At 50.1% G+C, this 21,334-nt stretch overlaps 2 protein-coding genes and 2 long non-coding RNA genes across 8 annotated transcripts; 2 read left to right on the top strand and 2 right to left on the bottom strand.

Moving 5' to 3' along the window:
- Positions 720–7,743, bottom strand: LOC108637423. The gene is made up of 2 exons (XR_001919068.1): positions 7,655–7,743; positions 720–783 (listed from the first exon to the last, which is right to left on the bottom strand). It is a non-coding gene; the product is annotated as an uncharacterized LOC108637423 (long non-coding RNA).
- Positions 5,647–8,379, top strand: LOC106502791. 2 transcript variants are annotated; one of them, XR_001296445.2, is made up of 3 exons: positions 5,647–5,909; positions 7,566–8,277; positions 8,365–8,379. It is a non-coding gene; the product is annotated as an uncharacterized LOC106502791 (long non-coding RNA). The 2 variants fall into 2 exon arrangements; XR_001919067.1 differs by having other exon boundaries at positions 7,533–8,277.
- On the top strand, positions 10,475–21,118 carry BLCAP (bladder cancer associated protein). Of its 2 annotated transcripts, XM_018057846.1 has the most exons (3): positions 10,478–10,613; positions 11,453–13,991; positions 19,192–21,118. In XM_018057846.1, the coding sequence occupies exon 3, from the start codon at positions 19,368–19,370 to the stop codon at positions 19,629–19,631; it is 264 nt and encodes an 87-aa protein (XP_017913335.1). In that variant the 5' UTR covers positions 10,478–10,613; positions 11,453–13,991; positions 19,192–19,367; the 3' UTR covers positions 19,632–21,118. The 2 variants fall into 2 exon arrangements, with proteins under 2 accessions (XP_017913334.1, XP_017913335.1); XM_018057845.1 differs by lacking the exon at positions 11,453–13,991 and having other exon boundaries at positions 10,475–10,613.
- Positions 14,959–18,150, bottom strand: NNAT (neuronatin). 3 transcript variants are annotated; one of them, XM_018057841.1, is made up of 3 exons: positions 17,186–18,150; positions 16,195–16,275; positions 14,959–15,969 (listed from the first exon to the last, which is right to left on the bottom strand). In XM_018057841.1, the coding sequence occupies exons 1-3, from the start codon at positions 17,450–17,452 to the stop codon at positions 15,877–15,879; spliced, it is 441 nt and encodes a 146-aa protein (XP_017913330.1). In that variant the 5' UTR covers positions 17,453–18,150; the 3' UTR covers positions 14,959–15,876. The 3 variants fall into 3 exon arrangements, with proteins under 3 accessions (XP_017913330.1, XP_017913332.1, XP_017913331.1); XM_018057843.1 differs by having other exon boundaries at positions 16,200–16,275; XM_018057842.1 differs by lacking the exon at positions 16,195–16,275.

Genomic DNA, 21,334 nt, shown 5'->3' with positions numbered 1-21,334 from the left:
CTTTTCACCCTCACAGATCCAGCCACACTGACCTGTCTGTGTTCTCTAGACAAGTCCTGATCTCTCACCTTTGGGCTGTCTCAAATTGTATTCTCTTTTCCTATAATACTGTCACCCGTATTCATAATCCTTTCTCATCCTCAGGAATCCGGTTAGATGTCACCACCTTCAGGAAGCCTTCCTTGGCCTCCCCCACACTAAAGGGACCTTAGGTCCGCTTGTTTATGATTCTTCTCCTTCACACAGTGACAGCTTGTAATCTCCATGTCTGGCATCTCCACCATCAGACTGTGAGCTCAGTGAAGTCAGGGGCTTTTTCGTTCCTGTTCACCACCGTATCCCTACAGCCTAGCATGATGTGTTTGTTGTAAGGTTGAATGAGTGGATGACAACTGGGATTCTGCAATCTAGGCTTTACAGCAAGTCTTTGTCAGGATCCCATTATCTTCTGGGATTGACTTGGTCACCTGGGAAGGAAAGGCCCCCTCGGTCCTAAATTCTCCAAGGAATATTAGGGAGACATGTTACAGCTTATTCAAGCATGAAAGTCTAAGCTTCATTTATTGTCCCTAAAACAGCTATGAATTATAATTATGTTCTGCATGAGGCAGGAATATGATTTTTCATGTTTTCTCAGCATTCATTCAGAGGCCTGATACAGAGGAGTTAAAAATGCACACTTCAGGTCCACACGGCCTGGGTTCAAATCCTGTTCTGTCATCTACAGCTGTGTAGCCTTAGGCGACTTGCTGGCTTCATCTTCCTGAATCTTCCTTTCCTCTTCTGTAAAACAAAGGTAATAACAATTTTCTTCTTATAGAATTACATTGAAAATTAACTAACACAACTCATGTAACACTCAGTGTCTAGCATAGGGAATACCTAACCATTACTGGTGAAGAATGTAACAGGTATTGTTCATACAGTTAATATTGTTAACTGTATTATTCATACAGTTAATAAGTTGAAGACAACGTGTTAAGAATGTCAGGCATTTCCCCATATTACCACTAGATGTCGCCACAGACTAGGCTAAAACAGCCATATGTTCCAAATGTGGAAGCCCTGAGCGTCGACATTCTAGGAATCAGCGAACTAAAATGGACTGGAATGGGTGAATTTAACTCAGATGACCATTATATCTACTACTGCGGGCAAGAATCCCTCAGAAGAAATGGAGTAGCCATCATGGTCAACAAGAGTCTGAAATGCAGTACTTGGATGCAATCTCAAAAACGACAGAATGATCTCTGTTCATCTCCAAGGCAAACCATTCAATATCACAGTTATCCAAGTCTATGCCCCAACCAGCAACGCTGAAGAAGCTGAAGTTGAACAGTTTTATGAAGACCTACAAGACCTTTTAGAACTAACACCCCAAAAAGATGTCCTTTTCATTACAGGGGACTGGAATGCAAAAGTAGGAAGTCAAGAAACACCTGGAGTAACAGGCAAATTTGGCCTTGGAATGCAGAATGAAGCAGGGCAAAGACTAATAGAGTTTTGCCAAGAAAACACACTGGTCATAGCAAACACCCTCTTCCAACAACACAAGAGAGGACTCTACACATGGACATCACCAGATGGTCAACACCGAAATCAGATTGATTATATTCTTTGCAGCCAAAGATGGAGAAGCTCTACACAGTCAACAAAAACAAGACCAGGAGCTGACTGTGGCTCAGATCATGAACTCCTTATTACCAAATTCAGACTCAAATTGAAGAAAGTAGGGAAAACCGCTAGACCATTCAGGTATGACCTAAATCAAATCCCTTATGATTATACAGTGGAAGTGAGAAATATATTTAAGGGCCTAGATCTGATAGATAGAGTGCCAGATGAACTATGGAATGAGGTTCGTGACATTGTACAGGAAACAGGGATCAAGACCATCCCCATGAAAAAGAAATGCAAAAAAGCAAAATGGCTGTCTGGGGAGGCCTTACAAATAGCTATGAAAAGAAGAGAGGGGAAAAGGAAAGATACAAGCATCTGAATGCAGAGTTCCAAAGAATAGCAAGAAGAGATAAGAAAGCCTTCTTCAGCGATCAATGCAAAGAAAAAGAGGAAAACGAAAGACTAGAGATCTCAAGAAAATTAGAGATACCAAGGGAACATTTCATGCAAAGATGGGCTCGATAAAGGACAGAAATGGTTGGGACCTAACAGAAGCAGAAGATATTAAGAGGTGGCAAGAATACACGGAAGAACTGTACAAAAAAGATCTTCACGACTCAGATAATCATGATGATATGATCACTAATCTAGAGCCAGACATCTTGGAATGTGAAGTCAAGCGGGCCTTAGAAAGCATCACTACGAACAAAGCTAGTGGAGGTGATGGAATTCCAGTGGAGCTGTTTCAAATCCTGAAAGATGATGCTGTGAAAGTGCTGCACTCCATATGCCAGCAAGTTTGGAAAACTCAGCAGTGGCCACAGGACTGGAAAAGGTCAGTTTTCATTCCAGTTCCAAAGAAAGGCAATGCCAAAGAATGCTCAAACTACCGCACAATTGCACTCATCTCACATGCTAGTAAAGTAATGCTCAAAATTCTCCAAGCCAGGCTTCAGCAGTATGTGAACCGTGAACTTCCTGATGTTCAAGCTGGTTTCAGAAAAGGCAGAGGAACCAGAGATCAAATTGCCAACATCCGCTGGATCATGGAAAAAGCAAGAGAGTTCCAGAAAAACATCTACTTCTGCTTTATTGACTATGCCAAAGCCTTTGACTGTGTGGATCACAATCAACTCTGGAAAATTCTTCAAGAGATGGGAATACCAGACCACCTGACCTGCCTCTTGAGAACTCTGTATGCAGGTCAGGAAGCAACAGTTAGAACTGGACAGGGAACAACAGACTTTTTCCAATAGGAAAAGAAGTACGTCAAGACTGTATATTGTCACCCTGCTTATTTAACTTATATGCAGAGTGCATCATGAGAAACACTGGACTGGAAGAAACACAAGCTGGAATCAAGATTGCCGGGAGAAATATCAATAACTTCAGATATGCAGATGACACCACCCTTATGGCAGAAAGTGAAGAGGAGCTAAAAAGCCTCTTGATGAAAGTGAAAGAGGAGAGCGAAAAAGTTGGCTTAAAGCTCAACATTCAGAAAACGAAGATCATGGCATCTGGTCCCATCACTTCATGAGAAATAGATGGGGAAACAGTAGAAACAGTGTCAGACTTTATTTTGGGGGGCTCCAAAATCACTGCAGATGGTGACTGCAGCCATGAAATTAAAAGACGCTTACTCCTTGGAAGAAAAGTTATGACCAACCTAGACAGTATATTCAAAAGCAGAGATGTTACTTTGCCGACTAAGGTCCGTCTAGTCAAGGCTATGGTTTTTCCTGTGGTCATGTATGGATGTGAGAGTTGGACTGTGAAGAACGCTGAGCACCGAAGAATTGATGCTTTTGAACTGTGGTGTTGGAGAAGACTCTTGAGAGTCCCTTGGACTGCAAGAAGATCCAACCAGTCCATTCTGAAGGAGATCAACCCTGGGATTTCTTTGGAAGGAATGATGCTAAAGCTGAAACTCCAGTACTTTGGCCACCTGATGCGAAGAGTTGACTCATTGGAAAAGACTCTGATGCTGGGAGGGATTGGGGGCAGGAGGAGAAGGGGACAACCGAGGATGAGATGGCTGGATGGCATCACGGACTCGATGGACGTGAGTCTGAGTGAACTCCGGGAAATGGTGATGGACAGAGAGGCCTGGCGTGCTGCGATTCATGGGGTCGCAAAGAGGCGGACACGACTGAGCGACTGAACTGAACTGAAGTCTGGAACCAAAGGACCTGGGAGAGACGGAAGACAGCTTGGGCAGGAACTTCTCAATGTCATGATAGCAGGTCTGGGACTTGACTCCACTTGTCCTGCCTCCTTGAGGATGGCAAATTTAAGGGCCATGGTTGGGAGGCACCCTCCCCACCAGGGTTCCACAGCTCATCCAGCCCCGGGGATAGCCTGTTCCGTCCATTTGTTGTTCAGTCACTAAGTCGTGTCCAACTGTTTGTGACCCCCTGGACTGCAGAACACCAGGCTCCCCTGTCCTTCACTATCTCCCAGAGTTTGCTCAGATTCATGTCCATTGAGCCAGTGATGCTATCTTTCCCATCTTCTGCCTCCCCTTTCTCCTTTGCCTTCAGTCTTTCCCAACATCAGGGTCTTTTCCAGTGAGTTGGTTCTTTGCATCAGGTGGCCAAAGTATTGGAACTTCAGCAACAGTCCTTCCAACGAGTATTCAGGGTTGTTTTCCTTTAGGATTGACTGGTTTGATCTCCTTGCTGAACAAGGGACTCCATTTGTACTAATAGGTAGCTTTGAGTGCTAACTTTGCAACACTGTTAACAGAAAAAGGGGCTTCCCTGTGGCACAGCTGGTGAAGAATCTACTTGCAATGCACGAGACTTCCTTGGGTTGGGAAGATCCCCTGGAGAAGGGAAAGGCTACCCACTCCAGTATTCTGGCCTGGAGAATTCCATGGACTGTATAGTCCACTGGGTCGCAAAGAGTCAGACATGACTGAGCGACTTTCACTTCACATACTTCACTTAACAGAAAAAGAGCTAAACTAAGCATGAACTTCTTGAATTCTCAGGAACAAACACATGGGACAGAGTCTCAAGTTTTCCTCATTATACCCATGGGAAATGCGATGAGGCTTGATCACGCCAACTCTGCCCATGGCAATGCGAGGCACAGAGAGGTTAAGTCACTGTTCAGTCACACAGCCAGTGAATGCAGAGCGGGACTAAAACCCTGGCATTCTGGCTGCAATCTGTGCTACTGTAGAGCTCACTGCTTGGTAACAGTGTTTCTTACTACATTTTTTAAATTAGAGTATAGTTGATTTACAATATTAGTTTCAGGTGTGCAGCATAGTGAGTCAACCTTTTTATAGATTATATTCCATTTAAGGTTATTGCAAAATAATGGCTGTATTTCTCCATGCTGTACAATATACTCTTGTTGCTTATTTTTATACATAGTAGTTTGTGTCTTATAATCTCTTATCATTATCTTGCCCCTCCTTTCTTCCCTCTCCTTATTGATAACCACGAGTTTGTTCTCAACATCTGTGAATCTGTTTCTGTTTTCATATATATTTGCATCTTACTACATTTTAAATCTTTTGATATCACATAGCTTCTTCGGTGATTTAGCAAATAACTATTGTTCTCTTCCAGTTCAATTTCCTGACTTTCCTGTCTTGATAAGGAAACAATGTTGATCTGCAAAAAATATTATTGTCATGTGGAATGATGATATAGGAAAGTAGGTCTTATCGGTTCCCCAAAGCTTGTGCTATAAATAACAACCTTTTGCTGATTCATTATCATTTAGCTCCAGATTTGCCATCCAGTTCCAACCAACTTCCATGGACCTGGTTACCAGCTAAATCAGAGGCTTGGAGGAAAATGAGAAAGGGCAGAGATTTTCCTGGCTTTCATCCATCCATCCATTCATTCACCAATTACTGCTTCCTCCTTCCTGCTGGGCCCTATCCTGTGCTCTGAGGCCAAGAAGTGACCTCAAAACGAGCCCTGCCCTCAAGCAGCTGTAGCCAAGTGAGAGTTAACAGATGCAGGAAGTGCGCACAGATGGGCGTTGCATAACCGCCCACCTCCCCGGACTGTGTACATAGGGCGTTTGTCTCATTTCTCTATCCTCCATGCTTAGCATAGGACTGGGCCACATTTTAGGTGCTCAATAAATGTTTGCTGATTGAATGCGAAGGCTTCGTGGATTGACCTGGGGCTTCGACACTGGAGAGGCTACTGACAGGTGAAGATGTGGTGGCGGGTGGAGGGGGCCACCCCCTCAAGAGGACCAGTGACAAGGCCATCTTAGAAGGGTCATCCTGGCTGCTGTGTGGGGAATGCGGATTCTGGGTGAGATGGGAAGTCGGGGGTAGGGGGGGTGGGGAGGGAGACCTGCTAGGAGGCCAATACAGTGTCAAGGAAAGAGAGGACTGTGGTCTGGACCAAGGCTTTGCTAGTGAGGCCAGGAAAGGCCTGAGGGGAGACTGTGAAGGAATGGACAAGATGTGGGAGGCGTGAAGCAGGAGAGGGTGGGAGTCACAGGTGAGTCTCGGTATCTGGGGGAGGGGGCAGATTGGCTCTGTTGAGCAAAATTTGAGGGCAGAAAGACCTTCCAGGTCCCTCAGGTCAGCTCTGGTGTCATTTCTGCTACCTGGAACGGAGCTGGGCGGGAGGGGGATGGGTGCAGCTGTCCTGTGCGAAAAGGGAAGAGAAGTCAGTTCCTTACGAATTAGAGGCCCTGCCTCACCTTCACCTGTTTTCTGGGCCCTGAGGGGGAGAAGGTTTGCCCCTGGGACCTTGTCAATGCCCAGAGGGTCGCTGGAGGGTGACGTTCCTCCAAAAATGCACGTTCTGATTCTTGCTCAGCTGCACACACACGTTGCACACCATGGATGGCAGGACCTCCTCCTCCTTCTGAATATCTTTTCTTTTTCTTGGGATATAACATACATAAAGTACGTAAAATCCTCTAATCTTAAGATATAGCTTGCTGAATTTTTGCCCACATCATCACCATCCAGACTGAGATATGGACCTTTTGCCAGCACCCCAGAAAATTCCCTCCTGCACCTCTCCCATCTCTATGCCCTCCTCTGACCCAGGTGACTACTATTCTGATTTTTAGAACTGTAGGTCAGTTTTGCCTGCCCTGGAACTTCCTGTGAATGGAATCATACATAATGTATTGTTTTGCATCTGGAGTCTTTCAATCCACATACTCTCCATGACTATAATCTATACGGTCACGAGTCAGCAACTCATTCTTTTTTTTCTTATGCCATGCCACTCGGTTTGTAGGATTTCAGTTCCCCCATCAGGGACTGAACCCAGGCCACAGCAGTAAAAGCCCAGATTCCTAATCACTAGGGCACCAGGGGACTCCCAACAATTTGTGCTTTTTTATATATAAACATAGTATTTCATTGGATGGACACACCATAATTTGTTTATCCATTCTTCTGTTTATGAACACTGGATTATGTCCACTTTAAGCTATGAATAAATCTGCTATGAAAACCCTTGCACAAGAGACTTTCCTGGCAGTACAGTGGTTAAGAATCTGCCTTGCAATGCAGAGGATTTGGGCTCCATCCCTGGTGGTGGAATTAAGAGTCCCATGTGCCACAGAGCAACTACTGAAGCCCAAGTACCGCCAGAGTTCCTGCACTGCAAGGAAGGGTCCCGAGTGATGCAAAACAGATTTCCGCGTGCCGCAACTAAGAGCTGGAACAACCAAATAAATATTTTTCTAAATCCTTGCACAAGTCTCTTTGTAATAAGCACTCATTTGTCTTGGAATGAAAAGCAAGGAGTGGAAATTCTAGGTCATAGCATAGGTGTCTGCTTACATTCAGCAGAAACTGCCAGTATTCTGAAGTGATTGTACCGATTTCCTCTCTCACAGGCAGTGGGCAAGAATTTTGGTTGCTCCACACCCTTGCCAATGCTTAGCCTTTCTCTTTTCTAAACCAGAGTTTCCACTGTGAGACTCCTCTTTTCCTCCAGTGTTGGATATTGGGTGCGCCTGGCCTGAGTACATAGATCCCTCAGTCCAGAGGCAGCAAGACAGAAGTCACATCTAGTTTGAGTCTTACCTCCGGGGGAATGGTCATCTCCTTGATGTGGATGGGACTCCAGGATCTGGGGTGGCCATTTTATGACCGTGAGTATGAAACCAACATGAGGACAGCGGGGCAGACCTGGAATGGACCTGAGAGATGGAATATCCGTGAGGACATGGCCAAGCCATTCAATTAATCTACCACTGAGTGGCGGGGTACTTATTTTTTTAAGCCAAGTGAATTAGGGTCTTCTGTTTGGATACAGTCCATAAGTCCCCCTGGTAACCAAACTGAACGGTGCCATTTCCTTCCTCCACAGCAGACAGCACCACTAAACATTCCCTCCACCCTTAAACCTTCTCTCTGGAATCCCATGCTCACCTGGTCCTCCTCATACCCCCACAGGCCACTGCTTCTCAGCCTCCTTTCTTGTCTCCTCCTCCTCTGCCTACTTTTAAATCTACCTTTGTTTTCTAGGCTCTCATCCAGAACCATGACGTGTATGCTGTGTGTCGATGCTACCAAAATATGTCTCCAGCCCAGACCTCTCTTCGGAGCCCCAGTCTCATATACAACAGCCTGTTGACCTTCTCACATCCATACATGACCACTGGAAAAACCATAGCCTTGACCATAGACGGACCTTTGTTGGCAAAGTAATGTCTCTGCTTTTCAATATGCTATCTAGGTTGGTCATAACTTTCCTTCCAAGGAGTAATCGTCTTTTAATTTCATGGCAGCAGAGGATGAGATGGCTGGATGGCATCACCAACTCGATGGATGTGAGTTTGAGTGAACCCTGGGAGTTGGTGATGGACAGGGATGCCTGGCGTGCTGCGATTCATGGGGTCACAAAGAGTCGGACACGACTGATCGACTGATACTGAACTGAAGTTGAACTGACCTTCTCAATCCAGTCATTGCCCAGGCTTTTCAAATTTGCCTTCTTAGCCAAACTTGATCTTTCCCCTCAATCTGAGCCTTCTGCAGGCTTTACTGCCTTAGTCAAGGACTCTTTCATTCCTGCATACCCGAGGCAAAGATGGAGGTATCATCACTGATGCCTCAACAACCACCCACATCCCATCTGAGATTCTTTGCATCTCCACCTCCCCAAGCAACGACCTTGCCAGGGTCATAGGTTGGCATCTGGAAACCTTCAGCAGCCTTCTACCTGGTCTCCCCACACCCACTGGAAAGTATTTTCTGAGCCATGAAGCCTTTCAGAAACCCAGACCTGGTATGATTCCTGTGATGCAAACAGTTCTCCTTACTCTCAAGATAAAATCCGAATTCATTAGGCAGCACTATCTGCCCTACTTGCTCATTCCTCACCCTCACTGGCTCCTTCCCTCCTCCACAACATCTGGGACAAGTGGTTCTTTCTGCCTAGAACATTTCCCCTCTCAGTCCTGCCCCAAACAACTCTTAACTATCCTTGGTTTTTTAGCCTAAATGTCAGCTTCCCAAGGAGAGTCCACCCTCACTCTTCACCCTACATTTGTTGTTGTTCAGTTGCTCCTTGTGTCCAATTGCAACCCCATGGACTGCAGCCCACCAGGCTCCTCAGTCCATGGGATTTTCCAAGCAGGAGTACCTGAGCTGGTTGCCATTTCCTTCTCCCTCTCAGGGATCTTCCTGACCCAGGGATCGCATCTCTTGCATCTTCTGCATCGGCAGGCAGATTCTTTACCACTGAGCCACCTGGGAAGCCCTCACCCCACATTAAGACTCCATTAATTTTTCATAACACTCTTCATTCCGCCCCCCCAGCACTTCCCATCATCCATAATTATGTGTTGATTTGATTAAAAGTATTAAGTGATCGTTTTGATGTTTTAAAATTTTGACATATAGTTGATTTACAATGTTGTGGTAATTTATGCTGTACAGCAAAGTGACTCAGTTATACACATATATATACAGTTCTTTTCATATTCCTTTTCATTATGGTTTATCATAGAATAGTGAATACAGTTCCCTGCGCTATACAGATCTTATTTATCCATACTATATGTTGCATCTGCTAATCCCAGATTCCAAATCCATCCTCCTCCCCACAACCACAAGTCTGTTCTCTATGTCTGCGCGTCGGCTTCGTAGATTTGTTCATTTGTGTCATAGCTTAGATTCCACACGTAAGTAATTTGATGACCAGTTTCCCACCTTCTCCCACTTTTCCCCCCACTAGCGGGGCAGCGTTTTGAGTTAAAACAGCGTCTATGTCACTCTCCATTCTATCCTCTTGCCTTCAGCACTGCACTTACACAGTTAAGTGCTCAAGGAATGTGTTTAATCAGCTAATAGATGGATACACTGAGTCATTTAATTCCTATAACAACCCTGTTATGTAGGTATCCAATCAAACTTGGGGAACCGAAGAGTCAAGGCAAGTAGCAAAGTACAGCACAAGGGGAAGTTAGGTCCTGACTCAAGTCAAATCGTAAATTCTGAGCCGGAATATTTCCGCTCCTGACCGCTGGCCTTGGTAAAGGGGCCGGGGAGGAGGCCGACTTAAGGGTTTCCCCGCAGAACACGGGTCATCCCCAAGAGTGGAAGTGCTCACCTACGGAGACTAGGCTACACCCACTCCGCTCCCCGAGTGTAAAGATCACAATCTACTGCATATGCATGAGGGGACCAAGGGAGCTGTGACTCGGGGCTGTTCAGGACGCGCCTGATCAAAAACTCTTCGGATTTGAAGAGTCCAGAGCCCGCAGATTTCAGCACACACTAATAAAAATCTTCAAATGGTCATCTATGCAAATGTTAGGAGCGTATGAGGCCAGGGCGAGCCCCCAGAATTTAGGTCGCTGGATCAGGCGTCTGCTGTAGGCAGCCCGATTCCAGGAGGGGTCCTCGACCGGCTCGACTAGAAGACGAAGGGGGCGGCTCCCCGGCTTCCTGCGGCGTCGGTGGCGAGCTGAGGTGGAAGAGGGTCGCGGCAGCGAAGGCGACAGCAGTGGCGGCGGCGCCATGGCGGGTCTCGCAGGTACCGTGGCGTCGGCCTCCGGGGGGCGGGATGAGAGGCCCTCATGCGACCGCGCCGCCATGTTGTCCCTTCGGGGTCACCTTAAGGCGTCGTCCGGCCCCTCTCTGGGGTTTTCCTTCCGCGCACCCTGGGGGCCGCCCCTGTCCGGTGTCACGTGATCGCGCTGTTTGGCCTCCGGGCCGGGCCTTGTGGGGGCGGGGGAGGGGGCTACTACCTTCCTGGCCCGAGGGCGGATCCCCAGCCTCCTGGGTTCTCGTTCTGGCCTCCAAGGTCAGCGCTCGCTTGTCAGCTCCCGGGAAGGGGCAGGCAGAACCGGGGAGCGCGGGGCTGGGGGTGCTACCACCGTGTCTTCAGCCCCCGGGACCCGTGGCAGGGGGCCCAGCTTGTGAGAGATCTGTCACTCTGTCCCCGCCACTTCAGTTGCTTTTTCTTCCTCTTTTTTTTTTAAATCAGAAGGGGCATAGAGGAGAGGGGGGAGAAAAGGGTCTCCCTCCCCGGGTCCCCGCCGTGCTTTCTGGGGTGATAGGTTGACGCTCTGCTTTGGGGCGCGGGTGGTTCTTTACACCAAGTCTAGACACCCGTTCCCTTTCCTACAATATATATGGGGAGTGGCCCTCAATGGCAGCTGAAGGAATGAAATGCCTGGCACACTAATGGCCTGGAAAGAATGGGGGATGGAGGACAGTTGATTTTTCCTTCCCCCTTCCACAGCTTCTTTAATTTCCTTCCAGGCCTGCATGTCCCTTTGCAACGCTAAATGTTGGGGCACACTGGGGTCTATCCTAGGAAAGAAATGGTCTTTCTGTTTATAGGTATGGATCGTGTTTTATCCCTTACAGGGAACTGGTGTCTTGGGGACGGCTTCTCTTTGCCTTGCCTGACATGGTACCACCATCCCCTCAGCCTTCTGGACGGCGGCACCAAAGCCAGAAACTCCCCCCACCCCTCAAAAAAGTTCCAGCTTAAGTGCTAATGCCAAGTGTTAGATCTTGTTTATTTATTTGTTTGAAATCAGAGACTAATTAATGTCAAGCAAAGCTGTTGAAAGATTGCCGAGCCCTGGTCGGTTTCCAGTGACCAGATCACTTCCATAACTAAAACAGGTCTTGTTAGAATTGCTGCCAATAACAGTTTACCCTTTTGTCTGTAATCTGTTGTTTCAAAGAGGAATCTTGAAGTCTGGGTTTGGTTGTGTTTTTCTGTTGTTGTTCTCTTATCTTCGAAGCATATGCATTCCATTTCAAGCCTGTCACTGTGTGATATACCAAGGACCATGTGTGGCTTGCCTCTCTGACTTCCTGTTCTGGGAATGCTCTGTAATCTGGATCCTGCTGGGGAATGGGCCCTGTGGGAGGGAGAAAGGGAGAGGGGAGGTTGAGCAGGATCATAACCAGAGAAGATGGTGGCATGTCTCTGGGGCTGATAGAGGAAATCAGAGGTCACCAGGGAAAAAGAGACTGTTGTGAGATTAATGTTTTGTATGTGTGTGCACGTTTAAATCTCTGGGGGTGAAACTAACTGCAAATTTAGAATCTCACTTTAGGGTGCTGGCTCCTGAGTAGGTACAAGTTTGAAAATAGTTGTCTAGCAAATGGCTTACGGCACACCTGCTCCCACCTCCAACCCACACGTAATAAGCTGTTGCTGTCCTGCAGCTGAAGCTCAAGAAACCTGTCCTTCCATCGAAATCCAAATATTCCACAGGGAGAGGTAATGGTGTCACATAGCACCCCACAACTCTCAACGGTCAGGGTACCTAAAGTACCTAACCGAAGCTGGTTAGGCTAAGAGACTAACATCCTCTGGGGGCATTTGTCCTAAGAGCCTTGCCTGCTGTTGGGAGTCCCACTCAGCCATTCCAGTTCCTTCATAACTCATCTGCTCTATCCTTGGTCTCGTGGGGGCAAAGCGGGGGTGGTAGAGAAAATTTAAGGAAAGGGGGGTGCTGTGGACTAAGGGCTTTGCAACAAAATTGTAGTCATTTTTAACTCCTCCCATTGTTCTCTATCAGAATAAAATGTTTTAATGGTATTGCTTCTGGAAAAAAAATTTTATAAACAAGTTAGGTTTGGACCAGACTTCTAAGCACTTGAACAGGAGTGGAAAATGAACACATTCCTTCCGTCTTCTCCAGTGGACTGTGTTTCCTCCCATAACATGAGGGCTTGATGCGGAGCAGAAGGGCGGGGGGAATGGACTTGGCATGTTTAAGCCGCCTGTGTGAGTGCAGCCCACCAGGGCAGCCCTGGCCGGGAAGTCTGTCATCTCATCATGCCACACTCAAAGTCCTGCTGCTGGATGGATGGAGGAAACCCTGCAGTGAGGCTTTGCCAGGATCATCTGGGAAGCCCTGGGGCTGCCAGCAGCCTCCTGCCTTTTTAAAGGGGGGCCTACTGTGTCAAGAGCATCCAGACACTTCCATGCTGCCTCATCTCGTCTCCCTAAGCCCAGCTGCCTTATACTTGGGCCAAGCCTAGAGCATCTGGGGCAGTGGGGCCATGGGGCACACCCCTTGAAGGCTCTGCGAGGAGGGGCACCCTTCATTGAGAACGCGTGTTGGAATATGTTTACGGGTCTCCCGGTTGAGTGTGGAAAACCACGAATACTCCCAGTCTTGAGGCTTGCCAAGATATGGGCTTCAGAAGGGAGGTGTGGACATTGCCTGCTGCTGAGTCACCCTGGGGCATGAGGAGACCTGCCCCAACCTTCAGGCTGTGGTAAGGACTGGAACCACCCAGCCCAAGCCTTGGGTCGTACATCCCCACCCCAGTCCCGTTGAGTCCTGATTGCCGCTTTAATGGCAGAATGTTTCTAGCAGGTTGGGGTTCCCTGGGATCTTAGCAGTCCTTTCACAGAGGGGAACTAAAGGTAGGACTAGGAGTGACTTGACCAGGTTCCCTGGGCTGACCAATGGCAAGGCCACTACCTGAACTGAGGTCTGCACCCTCCACCCCCTTAATTCTCTAATCTTGAACTCAAGTTATAGGTGCCTCTGAAGGTGCTGGTGGTTGGCCTGAGAAATGCTAGGGGCTGGATTAGGGGCGGGCAACATGAGGCTCAAGGGATTGAGGTCCTCTGTGCTCTAGAAGTGCTTGCGACAGCTGTGACTAAGGGATTTCAGGAAGTGGCAGAAAGATTTATGGCCCTCCAGCTCACTCCCTGATGTTGACCCGGGAACAGGTGTGTGGTGACAGGAACACATAAAGCACAGACGAGGCTGAACAGGCGGCAGAGCCACTTGATGGGGCAGTCAGCTGACCTCACGTAAAAGAAGCCCTGACTCGCTGAGGAGTGGGAGAGAGAAGTCAGGAGCTGAGCAGCCTGCCCACCTACCCACCCTGGCATGATGGCAGGGGAGAGCCCAGGGTCGGGGGCCTGGTAAGCACCCTTAGGAATATGGAGGCTAAGAGTGGGAGAAGCAGAGAACCCAGTGATGGGGAAAGTGAGCTGGAGAGAGGTTCCTGAGGGTTGGGGAGGCGGCCCTGGGAGACTAGGCCGGCCTGGCGGGATGCCCATGTCGCAGTCCTGGTAGAGGTTATAGGGCCTGAAGGAGTGAGCTGGGCAGGGGAGAGCCACACAACACCTTTTATCCCAGGGAAGTGTGGCGTGCTGCAGTCCGTAGAGTCGCAGAGTCAGACCTGACTGAACGGCAGAACACCAGCAGTGTCCAAACCTGTGTACCCCATGCTTGTTTCCTTGGGGATCCTGGATGGATCCCCAAGACTTTGTGTTCTGAATTCCTGATTACTCTCTTGGTCCCTAGTACCCTCAGGGACCTAGGGCTCCTCCCACTTTTCCCCTCCTCCCACCTTTCCACTCCTCCTCCCACCTTCCCTCCTCCTCCTTTCCCTCCTCCCACCTTTCCACTCCTCCTCCTTTCCCTCCTCCCACCTTTCCACTCCTCCTCCTTTCTCTCCTCCCACCTTTCCACTCCTCCTCCTTTCCCTCCTCCCACCTTTCCACTCCTCCTCCTTTCCCTCCTCCCCCTTTCCCTCCTCCCACATCCCCCCCTTTCCCCCTCCTTCTACCCTTCGCCTCCTCCCATGTTTTCCCCCTCCCATCTTTCCTCATTTTTGCCAAGGCCCCTATCCCAGGATGAGTGAAGCCCACCCCTTTGGGGAGGGATAAGTGGTCCCTTATTTCGAGACCAGAAGTGAAGATGGTTCCCCCTTTCCCTGTGGGCGGTGGGGGGTGAGGTCCTTTTTATTAGGACAGTGTTGAGATGAAACTGGGTGTGTGAAGGCTTATTCCCATTTTGTTGCCTCCCTCCATCCCAAATAGTGTGCCCACCCAGACCAGTCTTAGAAGTATGTGTTGAAGCCATAAGAAGTGACAGGAGACAAAATTTTTGGTGCGCCTCCACCGCCCCGCAGGGTCCTGGGACACTGTGCGAGACAGGGGAGGTACTTTTTTATTTTTAGTAGAGGCGGTCCCTGTCCTCCAGGAGCTTACAATCTAGCCGGGGAGACACAACTAATGCACAATTATACAATTATTACAATTAGCGATTACCACAATATTGACCACAATTGCATGAGACCTGGGGGATTCAAGATCAGTGAGGGGCTGGGGGCTTGGAGAAGGTGTTTTGATAAAGATGGGATTCGTTTTCTTGTTCAGTAGGTCCAAATTGAGTGACACATTTCTTTGGGGTGGCAGTGAGGAAGAAAGGGGAATCGAGGGAGCAAAGGCAGCAAGGCTGGAATGCACATGCCTTAGGCAAAGGACAGTGAGGGCCCTGCTCTGCTTCTTAACCCTCTCCCCTCACCCTCTGCCCTCCAGTCCTGCCACACAGGCACAGAGTTGCTGCTCGTCTGGTCTGCTGCACCGAGATTCAGGGCTTCGGCTGGTGATGTTGGAATGTCCATTCTGCTGGCTGGTGTAGTTGTCTGGATCTCTGTGGTGCGGCCTGTTGGCATGGCCATGGCTGCGGGGCTGGGATGGCGCTGTCCCGACTTGGTCCAGATCTGAATGCGTTGCCTGTGCCCAGATCTCAAGAGTCTGCTCCCTCTGAGCCCCCCTCCTCCCTCTAGGCCACCCGCAGTGGGAGGGGTGCAAAGGGGTGGGGAAGGGATCTCGTGTTGTCGTCATTGTCGGTGCTGCTTCTCCGGGGGCCTACCAGCCCCTCACTGACCTTGGCAAGTGCTCCTCTGGCGAGAGGGCACAGGGGACGCCCCATTCCTGCGCGGCGCTGGCTCCCGTGCTGGTGGAATGGCACAGGAGCACCTGGTGACGCGGCCGCCCAGGGGAGCGGGCTGGAGCCTCAGTTGGGGGCCCGCTGGCGGCGCTCTCCCAGCACGTGCCGTCCGGTTCTCGACACCGTGTATGCCAGCTTCTGCAGGGAGTACCTGAACACCTGTGGCGAGTGAGAGACCCAGGACCTGCCCTTAGAGGCGGGCACCCGCAGTGCCTGCAACGCTGCCGGGCCCGCCCCCGCCCCGCCCCCTGCCCCGCCCGCCTGTCCAATAAGGAGAGGCGGGTGCGGGCGCAGCTTGTCCACGAGTCAGGGCAGCTGGAGCTTTTCCAACTGTGCTGAAGGCTGCATGGCCGCAAGCTGATTGGACCCACAACTTAGGTATACCTCACTTCTCGCAATGGGCTGTGTCCCTGGAGGATTTCGAAAAGCGAATCCTACCCAGTAAATGCAGCATTCCAGGAACACCTTGAAGGAAATATGCGATTCCTTTGGCAAAGGATTCCTTTAGCAGGGAATTCTTCCTCCAAGGGGTGCTTTTAGGGTAGATGATTTTATGTACAAAGCGCTTTCTTCTGATATATTTCTTTTTACACAAAGCAATTTCACTATTTTTAAATAAAGCGAACTGTCCTTTTCGGAAGCACTTTTTTCCTATTTTTCCTGCAAAGAACCTTTTCCTCTATTTGTTTTCTTCAGAGCGCTTTTATTGATTCATAATTTCTGTTAGATCCTTTGTCTGATTTTTTTCTGCAGTGCGTTTTTTTATCTAATGTATTTTTTTCTGCCAAGTGCTTTTGTCTGATTCTTCCTGCAATGCGCGATTTCTCTAATTCATTTTTTCCCGCGAATTTTTCTGATTTGTTGTATTGGTGGCTTTTGCAAAGTGCTGGGGTTTTTTCCCTGAGAAATGTCTTTTTCTAACTTATTTTTTGTCCCACCCCCACAAATCCTGTATTTTCTAAAGGAAAATTTTTCCGCAATGCGCAATTTTTTTAAGGCAGAAAAATTTTACTATGTGAGCGGTAAAGTCTCTCTTCGCAAAACAGAAGTGCCCCGCCTCCCTCCTGGGGTGGAATCTGGTGTAGCGGGATTTTCTTACCACGTTGGTCGCTAAGAGCCTCGGTTATCATCAGCGGCAGGCGCCCGCCGCGCCCCAACTCTTTGTTCCCGAGCGGGCGCACTGGGAAGGGTCTACGCAAGGAGGAGGGCGCAGGGAACGGGCGGGGGCGTGCAGTGCCGCCCGCGGCACTTGGGCGGGCAAGGATCGCGGCAGTTGGGGCAGGACGGGTTGGGATGCGGCAACTGCAACGTGGGCTTGCCGGTTCTGGGGACGCGCATCGGGACCCTCTCCCACCCAGAACCCGAGCACGCTTACCTGCAGCAGCACGCGGAAAATGTACCAGCCGATGATGAGCAATTCAGCCGACGCTGCCGCCACTGCCGCCATGGTTCCGAGACTGGTGGGTGGGTGGTTGAGAGCGAGTGCTGCTGGTTCCGAGGTCCGCTGGCCTCTCGGAGTCCGCTGTTGGGCGCACTGCCGCAACCGCGGTGGCCGCGCCTTAAGTATCTGCCCGCTGCCCAAGTGCGCATGCGCGCTTGGGCGGGGGGTCCGTGAGGAGGGGTAGCTGGGGGCGCTCCTCATTCGTCAGAAGAGGAAAAAAAATAATCCATCTGCTCTTTCCACATCGACCCCCGCCTCCTGAGTTCATCTTCGCCCCTTTCCAGAAGATTCCGCTGTGCCCGCTCTTTGAATTTTAATTTAAAATGGGAAATGTTACTCTGAGTTGGCGCATAGGGTGAAAGTAGAGGCGCGCGCTTCTTGGTAGCGGAACCCCTCTCTCTGACCCCAAGCCTGCAGATTCGAGCCCAGTGTCCGATGCTGCGGTATATCGCACCTTGGGCTCAGGTGGAAAATCAAGGGGACCTAAGTTAGAGAGGGATCATCTGCCCTGCGGAGCAAAAACAGGTGCCCCTTCTAGAAGCCTTGACTTCACAGGTCCCCTGCACAGTATTCTTTTTCTAATACTCAATGTGTTAGAAGCCCACGTCCTTTGCTTTGCAAGAGTCCCTGCGCTCGGAACCTTTCGGGGATTCCTCACATCCCGCTTCTTACGGTTGTTAGATCTGCAACCGTGGCAGTTGTAGGGAGCTGAGCCAGGACACTGAGCCCTAGGTGGAAGAGCGATAGTCACCGGGTGTCTGCCTTGTAGGATGGGAAGTGGCCGGGATGGCGCCTTTGTGTGCGCGAAAGGGATGGGATGAGCTCTCCAAAGTAGTCGTCTGAAGGCGCTCTGGGATAGTTTTCTGCTAGGTGAGTTATTTCAACCTCTGCTACCCTACCCCCAGGCCCTGGTAGGTCTTCCTCAGCCCGCGAGGTTCTTTGTACCCGTTAAGCTGGACGCCTGGAGTTCGGAGCGGGGTTTTGCTACAGCCACTGGAGGGTCGTGGCTACTGCGGTTCGGATAGCAGGCGCGGCAGGAAGACTGGATCGCGGTCTGCGAGCGCGGCCCTGGCGTACCAGTGGCCCGACGCTCAAGCGCACTTCTCTCCAGCGACTGCCTGGCACAGGCGCCAACTGGCATTTGCCCCAATATGGATAGACAATTAATTCTGATTAAAATCGCATCGAGGGCAAGTTCTATACAGTGCCGGCGGCAGATGGAGAGCGTAAGTGAACTTGGGCAAGTGGTCATGTTGGATGAAGCAGAAGGGAGATTTTTTTTTTTCCTATTTTGACTTTCGAAGAAGTTGGCAGATTTTGGCAGAATGACACTGGATTATTTGAAAGAGCCAAGCTCATTCGGGGCTGCCATCTTAAAGCAAAATATTCGGAGATGCTGCGGCAGCTTCACAGAGCTTGCGAGGAACCATTGCCTGCAATCTGCCGCCGGCGGTGCGCCGCTACTTTACACCAAGCACCTGCTGTGAAAGAGACCGCAGGCAGAATCCTTTTCTTATTCGGCGGGGGCACAGCACGGAGCCCATGGCCGTCCGGTGGCAACCACAGGGCGGTATTGTGAGGTCTGGGCCCCTTGAGGACGGGCCGCAGCCCCAGGAGGCGATACATGATCTCTGCTGGGCAGGGCCCAGGCAAAGCCAGTCCACTGTGCCGGACCTGCCTAGAGCCCTCTGGCCGAGCCAACCCCCCTCCACCCGCCAGAAGGGGAGACCCCCAGGACACTTCTTCAAAGGGTGACTTGGAGAAGAGTAGACTTCCATGGGAGGGCAGGGAGGAAAGGGCATTCACATTTGCTGTTGTTAACCATGATCCATTTTTCCAAATAAGTATACATTCTGTTCCTGTTTTTTTTTTTTTTTTTTTTGTCTGTTTGTCTGTCTGTTTTGTGTCTGTTTGTCTATTGTGTTGACTTTTCTCTTCAGGATCCCTGCTGCCTTGGTGATCCCGGGCTGACAGCCAGAGAGCACAGCGGCTCAGCTCCTGGAGAGCGAGGGTTGAAGAAAGCAGAGGGCAGCCGCCCGCGCCCGCTAGCTCCTATTAGGTCGGTTCCTGCAGCGGTGCCCGGTGGCCTTGGCGAAGGCCCTGTCCGGCAGAGATCATGTATTGCCTCCAGTGGCTGCTGCCCGTCCTCCTCATCCCCAAGCCCCTCAACCCCGCCCTGTGGTTCAGCCACTCCATGTTCATGGGCTTCTACCTGCTCAGCTTCCTTCTGGAGCGGAAGCCTTGCACAATTTGTGCCTTGGTTTTCCTGGCAGCCTTGTTCCTCATCTGCTATAGCTGCTGGGGAAACTGTTTCCTGTACCACTGCTCCGATTCCCCGCTTCCAGAATCGGCGCACGACCCCGGCGTCGTGGGCACCTAACAGCCAGCCCAGTTAGCTTTCCAAGGAAGCAGAAGACGGGAGGGGAGGCATTGACATAGGTCATAAAGCATTGGAGTTTCAAATCCCGCAGTCCTGCGGGTGCCACATTCCTGACGGCGCCTTTTTGGCCTGTGATGTTTTATCCTTATAATGTGAATAATGGGCACTGACCGGTGCTTTTATTGTAGAGTCCTGTAGTCGTGGGTGGTCTTGTGGTTGTGTGTGTTCTGTCCCCATCTTGGCCCCCAGCTGGCAGGATGGCCACCCCCCTCGCCGCATTCCCGCGAGGCATCTGCACCCATCCTGGTCAACTGCCCCAGCATGACCGGGGCAGATAAAATGCCAGTCTCATTGTCGCCTCTGTCCTTCCTTCCGAGTGTTACTGACTCCTCCGTCCCTCTCTTGGCTTCCTGTAAGTTCTCTTTACCCCCTTCCTTTTTTGGGGAGCACCTGTTCAAGACAGGGCTCGTTTTTGCACTTATCTCGAATATAAAGAGATTGCTGACGCCCGAGAGCCTCGCTTTTTCATCTTTCTTTCCCGGCCAACAGGCTGGACAGCACTGTGTCTCGCCTGCTGGCCACAGATCCTCAGTATTTTCCCCACTTCATTTTGAAGGAAGAAGTAACAGATAACATGTTGCTCTTTCATCCAGGGGTCTGGGTTCCTGCTCAGCCACCCAGCTTCACTTCCTTTGCCCTTCCTCCTGCCTTTCAGCTGTCGTGAGGAGGGGGCCTCATTGTGTCTCCCATGCATGCGCTGCAGGATTGATGTGCAGGGTGTTTATGCAGATCTAGCAGTCCCCAGCTGAGTGAATGGGAGCGTACTTGTGTGTTTCATAACAGCCAGGATCCCCTCGATAGGTGTTTGGATATTTTTTGGTGTGGTGTGCTGTGCGTGCTGCGTGTGTGTTTACGTACCTGTACAAGTACATGTTGTAAATCCCTTATAAAGAAGCTTTATTGAACGTGTTCTGATTTTGAGGTATCACAATAGGTAGCTCATAGGTGCCGCTACAGTGTGTATTTAGCATGGGGATTGCAGAGTGACCAGCACGCTGGACTCCGAGGTGGTTCAGACGAGACAGAGGGGAGCGGTGGCCATCGCCCTCGTGCCAGGAGTTTCTCCGGTCCTGCGCGTGTATAGACTGTACCTTACGAAGAATACACAGGAAGACTTTGTGACTGTCACTTGCTCTTTTCTTTTTTCTGCGCTTCAGTAAAAGTGTCAGCAAATGAGACTGTCTCCTGGCCCCTGCCCACTGGGGATCAGCATGGTTGTCCCTCCAATCTAAAGCATCCATCTTTCTCTTGCCTGAAGTGGGAGGGAGATGGGCCAGGCAGAGGACAGAACTGGAGGCAGTCCATCTAGGGAACGGGACCTCAAGGCCACACTTGCGGGACATTTGGACTGCTATTCTGGGGCTTTTATTTCTGGTGTGTTCGTTGCACAGCTGTTTGAAATGTTTAATAAAGCTTTATAAACTTTACTCTGTGGTTTTATGTGGCTGCAGTCCGTTTGGGTCGTGGTATTGGATTTCTGAGTTGGTGGGGGGCAGAGAGGGTAGTATGGAGGGGCAGAGTCCTTGGCGCCAGAGTACCTTAGCTCGAAAATTCGATCTGCTCTCTGGAGAGCAGATGGTGGGGTTGGGGGCGGGGGAGCAGAGGGCAGGCCAGGCGGTGAACAGGAGGGAGCCTGAAAGTTT

Source organism: Capra hircus, chromosome 13 (assembly GCF_001704415.2).
Source record: "Capra hircus breed San Clemente chromosome 13, ASM170441v1, whole genome shotgun sequence".
Taxonomy (NCBI): Eukaryota; Metazoa; Chordata; class Mammalia; order Artiodactyla; family Bovidae; genus Capra; species Capra hircus.
This window is presented reverse-complemented; position numbering and strand designations above follow the sequence as displayed.

Excerpts from the sequence above, each read along its gene's own strand:
- NNAT (XM_018057843.1), bottom strand. The coding sequence starts at position 17,452 with ATGAGGAGCGCCCCCAGCTACCCCTCCTCACGGACCCCCCGCCCAAGC. Across the intron at positions 16,276-17,185 it reads TTTTCCGCGTGCTGCTGCAG|GTGTTCCTGGAATGCTGCAT; the intron begins GTAAGCGTGCTC and ends ATTTCCTTCAAG. Across the intron at positions 15,970-16,199 it reads GACACAGCCCATTGCGAGAA|GTGTTCAGGTACTCCCTGCA; the intron begins GTGAGGTATACC and ends CACTCGCCACAG.
- BLCAP (XM_018057845.1), top strand. The coding sequence starts at position 19,368 with ATGTATTGCCTCCAGTGGCTGCTGCCCGTCCTCCTCATCCCCAAGCCC.